This window comes from Carlito syrichta, unplaced genomic scaffold, assembly GCF_000164805.1.
Source record: "Carlito syrichta isolate Samal-C Ts95f unplaced genomic scaffold, Tarsius_syrichta-2.0.1 Scaffold303625, whole genome shotgun sequence".
NCBI lineage: Eukaryota > Metazoa > Chordata > Mammalia > Primates > Tarsiidae > Carlito > Carlito syrichta.
In genome coordinates this window covers 370,555-376,580 of record NW_007247721.1, presented here as the reverse complement: position 1 = coordinate 376,580, position 6,026 = coordinate 370,555, and the positions used below count along the sequence as shown (strand labels likewise).

Here is a 6,026-nt window from a genome sequence, read left to right as displayed (position 1 = left end):
GGACGGACGGACAGATGAACATATGGACAGATGAGCTGCGTGCACATAGGAGACAGGGGACCTGTATGGCTTCAGGAATTCCCTCCGGCTCTCTGTGTCTGTTTCTGGGTCATGATGGCTCTGCTTTCTAGGCTACAAAGAGTGTCCTGAGTGTCCCCAACAAAGATGTGGTCCACACACAGAACGATGTGGAGAGGCTGGAAATTCGAGAACAAACTAAGAGCAAGTCGGAGGCCAAGTGGAAGTATAAGGTGAGATGTGCATATGTGCATGAGTCAGTTCTATAAGTGTGAGCAGAGATGTGAATATATGAGACCGTATGTGTGTGTGTGTGTGTGTGTGTACACGCATGCGCATGTATGTCCCTGTGCAGGCATATAGGTGGTGCTGTGAGATGCGGTTGTATGGATCTACAGTGAATGTGGCTTCCATTGGTCGGCGTGGATTCAAGAGCTTAAGCATGTTACCCTCTGCATTGATGGCATGTCTCTTCATCATCCCTGGGGCCAGGTGGCATCGATGCAGGTTCTGCAGACCCAGGGGCAGCCATGGGTGCCACGTCCATGGCGTGCAGCAGCTCCCTGAGCACCCATGGCTGCCCTGGTGGTCATCAGAGCTGTGGGCGAATTTCCCTCAGGATGTTCCCAACCACAGCCTCTGCCCACTGATGTCAGCTGGTGGCTTGGTGCCTCCACTCCCATGTGGAGCTCAGGGATGGTCCTGGTCTTACTTTCCAGAACAGCAAACCTGACTCCCTGCTGAAGATGGAGGAGGAGCAGAAGCTGGAGAAGTCACCCTTGGCTGGAAACAAGGACAGCAAGTTTTCTTTCTCCTTCTCCAACAAGAAGCTCCTCAGGTATGTGTGTGCTGGATGGGAGGGGACCATGCACCCTGTGTCACACACACCACACACAGACCATGCATACCACACCACAAGCAACACATGGAGATCATACACCCCATGTCACACACACCATACATAAACCACACACACTGCATCACACACCCTGCATCATGCACCCTATATTACACACAACACACACAGACCACACACCCTGCATCACACATGCCACATCACATGAACTGCATCACACACTACACACCCTATGTCACACATACCACATCATACAAACATATGTACCATACACAGACCATATGCACTGTATCACACACCCCACATCACACATACCATATCACACTCACCACATCACATGCACCATACGCAGACCACACACACCATATCACACACCCCACATCACACATACCATATCATGTACACCACACACAGACCTCACACCTCACATCACATACTACATCAAATGCACATCACATGCACCACATGTAGATCACACACATCATGTCACACACACCAAATCACACACACCATGTCACATGTACCATATGCAGACCACATGCACCACAACACATATCCTGCATCACACATACCACATCACACACACCACATCATATGCGCTACACACAGTCTACACACCCATCACACACACCACATCAAACACACCAAATCAGATGCACCACACAGACCACACATACCATATCACACACAGTATATCACATGCACCACATACAGACCACACACACCACATCACACATCCTACATCACATGCACCACATCATATGTACCACATAGACCACATGCACCACATCACATGCATGATCATGCACAGTGTCATGCACACATATCACATGTACCATATGCAGACCACACATACTGCATCACACACACTTCACATGTATCACACACAGACTATACACACAGCATCACATGCAGTACATCACACACATCACATGCAGACCATACGCACTACATCACACACACCACACACAGACTATACACGCCTCATCACACACACGACATCACATGCACCACACATGGACCATACAACCTATGTCACACACACTACATCATATGCCATATACCACATCACACACACACCACACACACCACAGATAGACCACACACACCGTGTCACAGAACCACATTACATGCACCACATGTAGACCACACATGCTACATCACATACAACACATCAGACACACCACACACAGACCATACACATGTCACACACCCACACGCAGGCCACACACATATCACATGTACTACATGCAGACCATACGCACCACATCACACACACTGCATCACACACACTGCATCACATGCAGCACATGCAGACCACACACAGCACATCACACATATTACATCTATCACACACACACCATATCACACACGTTACATGCACCACACACACACATATCACACACATTACATGCACCATACACACACATCACACACCACATACATACCACATATATCACATACACCACACGCAGACCACACACACTACATCACACACATCACATGCACCACACACACGTCACGTATACCACACACACCACATCACACACCACATGTACCTCACATTACACACCACACACACATCACACATACCACACTCACATCTCATACACCACACACACATCACACACCACAGGCACCTCACATCACACACACACCACATCACATATACCACACATACACCAAATACACATCACAAACACCACATGCACACATCACACACACCACACACACCCTGCATCACACACACCACACACGCATTACATCCCATGCACCCCATATCATACATGCATACACCCCTAACACATAGGTTGCACACTCACCTCATATCACATACCAAACACCCTGCATCACACACACCACATGCACACCTCACATCACATACACCTCACACCCACAGACACACACACACACACACACACATACACACACACACACACACACACACGCCACACAGTCGGGCTTCTGGTCTAGGCCTCTCTCACTTGGAACTGTTGACCGTACCAGCAGCAGCTCTGTTCCCAGAATACCTTCATCGGGCCCTGACCCCAAGAGAGCCTCGTCCCTGCCCCCAACCACATGCATCCGCATGCTGGGCAGCCATTGGAGGTGGGCTGGAGGGTACAGCTAGTGGGTGCCTGCAGTGAGGATGAGCCCCAAGCAGGGAGAGAACACATGACTCTTTGGGTGTCAGATGTGTGGCTACTGTGGACGGCACTGAGGTTGTGGTCTGGGACAGGGTCCTGGCCTTGGGGCCCAGGGGCCCATGGGGAAAAGCCAGTGTGAACCAAAGCTGGGGCCCAGGGTGTCAAGGCCTTTGCCCATCTGGGAGTCAGGAGGACTCCCTGGAGGAGGTGGCACTGAAAGAGATAGGTGTGTCTGGAAGGTGTGCACATGCCGGTTGGACCTCACGGGGGTGAGCCACAGCTTCAAGAGCCTTGCTGTTCAGCTGTGACAGCTGGGCCTGTGTGCATTCTCAGCGCACAGGCCATGTTGCCTGCAGAGGCCCAGGCTGGGGCAGAGTCAGACAGCTCCCAGTGTGGGTGGAAGCCACATTTTTGCAGCAGCCACAGACTGTCTTGGCTGGTCTTAGTCACCTCAATGGAGAGATGGGAAAAGAAGGTGCTTTTTCATGTGGTAAAGAAATGGAAGGACTGCTGTGTGCACGTGCATGTTCTGTGGCTCAGCCTGTGAGGCAGTGGGAATGTTGCTGTGTGCACGTGTATATTTGTGCACACAGTGGCTCAGCTTGTGAGGCAGCGAGGCTCCTGTTGTGTGCACACATGTGTATTCTGTGGCTTAGCTGTGAGGCAGCAGGGCCACCACCATGTGCACACACGTGTTCTGTGGTTCAGTCTACAGGACAGCAGGGCCGCTGCCATGTACATACATGTGTGTTCTGTGGCTCAGCCCACAAGGCAGCAGGGCTGCTGCTGTGTGCGCACACATATTTCATGGCTCAGCCCATGAGGCATTGAGGCTGCGGCCATTTGCACACGTGTGTATTCTGTGGCTCAATGGGGCTGCTGCCCTTCACCAGAGTGCTGGAAGCAGCCTTGGCCCTGGTGGTCAATCCAGACATCTGTGCTTCTGCTCACTCAGAATTGGAGCTGTGTCTGTTTGAAGTTCTGGATGTTTTTACCTTGACCAGTTGTCCCTACCATTGAGAGGGAATCCCGTCCTCGAGGGGCCAAGGCCAGAGCTGCTCCCAGATCTAGCGTGTGAGGCTCTTCTGGTCTGGACTTCACCTTCACCTCTGCAGAGAGGCAAGCCACACAGTTACTCCTTAGGCGGGTGTATCCATACTGGCCCTGGCCCTGAGTTTATTTTTCCAAAATAGCTGTGCAGAAAGAGCCAGGAAAGTCAAATCCTGTTCCTGTTACACATGGACACAGCAGGTGCCAAGACCCCGAGCTGGCTGCAGCTGGGCTGGTGCCTGCTCGTATGGTGGCCCTGAGACACCTAGGGGCACTGGCACAAGCACTCAAGCCGCCTAGGGAAGGGCTCTGAGCCGTTCCTTATAAGCTGCATGTCAGGACTGAACCTGCGCACACACCACGGAGGAGGAGGCTGTGGGGTCATAGCGTGTCCCATCCCCATGGACCGAGGGGCCACAGCTCTAGCCTGGCCTCCTGCCACCAGCTGCTTGGGCCCTCCACCCTCCTCCCACCTGAGCCTGAGGCTCCTTGGGTGACAAGGACAGTACCCACCTCTCGGGGCTGCCCTGAGGGAGCCCTGGCAGGATCCTCCGGTGGGGGTCCCGAGGGAGGTTCCTCCCCACCTGCCTGCTGGCTGTGGGGCTGTGTGGACCTGCTGACCCTCTCGCTTCTGCCCTAGCTCCAAGGCTCTCAGGCCCCCGACGAGCCCTGGTGTGTTCGGGGCCTTGCAGAACTTCAAGGAGGACAAACCCAAGCCCGTGCGGGACGAGTATGAGTATGTGTCAGACGACGGAGAGCTCAAGATCGATGAGTTTCCCATCAGGAGGAAGAAAAACACCCCGAAAAGGGACTTGTCCTGTGAGTTGGGAGTGGGTGGGGAAGGTTGTGGGGAGGGGCCATCCCGGCACGAGAGGCCAGTCCGGTCTGCATGGCTGGCTCGGCTGAGGCAGCTGCTGGACCATCTGCTGTGCTTACAGTCCTGTTGGATAAGGAGGTGCTCCCCACGCCCGTCTCGAAGCCAAAGCTGGACGCAGCGGTGCACAAGGTGAGCCACTCCCCAGAACCTGCTCCAGCAATCCTCAAGGCTGTGGCTGGGGGCCTCTGTGGCCTCAGCTCTCCATGGGGTGGTCTCTGAGGGTGTTTCTGCCCTAGGTGGTTCTCAGCCCCGCCCTCTTTCTCAGGCATTGGAAGGCCTCTAATTCCATGCACAGCAGTTGGTTCTGCATGGGCGTGGGAAGAAAGTGTCCCACTGAGCCACCTTCCGGGGTATTGTCTGGGACTGAGTCTTAGGTCCCCGGGGCTGCAGGCACTGCCCTGGCCTCTCTATCCAACCACAGCAGCTTCTCTTTGTGTGTGTCGAATACTAGGGCTTGCTCCCATGCATGAGTGTCTTTGAACCAGTTTCCCTGTAGAAATGGTGCATGGTGTAAAGGACAGTTTGGTCCTCTGTGGTCCTGGAGTCCCGGGAGAGCACTGGTACATGGTCCAATCCCAGCAGTGTTCATTAGAAAGTAAGGACTTTTAAAAACTTTAAGAAACCTGCTTTAGTCCCTGGAGAGAAAGAGGAATACCCTCCTTCCTTCCAAGTCTGCTGTAGTGGCCCCTTCTCTGACTGCTGCTCTGTCCCTCATGCAGCAGAGTGACGACTCCTCAGATGAGGGCTCGCTGCACATCGACACTGACACCAAGCCTGGCCGCAATGCCAAAGTCAAGAAGGAGAGTGGGAGCTCCGCGGCTGGCATCCTTGACCTGCTGCAGGCCAGCGAGGAGGTCGGCGCCCTGGAGTACCATCCCAGCAGGTGGGCTCTGCCATGCCCCATAGCGCCACGGGGTGACCAGGCGAGCGTGTGGCTGGCCCTCTGGTCTGGTGCTGGGAGCCAGGAAGTGCACGCACGACTGGACCCAGTATGAGCTGACCTCTGGGAGTGGACAGGAGGGCGCACAGAGAGGGAGACGCTGGCCCACCCAGCCTGATTTTAGAGAAGTGGCTCCGG

At 53.9% G+C, this 6,026-nt stretch overlaps 1 protein-coding gene across 2 annotated transcripts in view; it reads left to right on the top strand.

Annotated features, from left to right (window-relative positions):
* Positions 1 to 6,026, top strand: part of PHF2 (PHD finger protein 2) — a 48,059-nt gene that overhangs the window by 33,223 nt on the left and 8,810 nt on the right. The window contains exons 12-16 of one of the 2 annotated variants that reach the window (XM_008058763.2): positions 132 to 251; positions 738 to 856; positions 4,712 to 4,890; positions 5,010 to 5,077; positions 5,671 to 5,831. In XM_008058763.2, the coding sequence (XP_008056954.1) occupies positions 132 to 251; positions 738 to 856; positions 4,712 to 4,890; positions 5,010 to 5,077; positions 5,671 to 5,831 (647 nt within the window). Of the gene's footprint in view, positions 1 to 131; positions 252 to 737; positions 857 to 4,711; positions 4,891 to 5,009; positions 5,078 to 5,667; positions 5,832 to 6,026 lie in introns of both variants that reach the window. The other variant, XM_021712720.1, reaches the window with a different exon arrangement.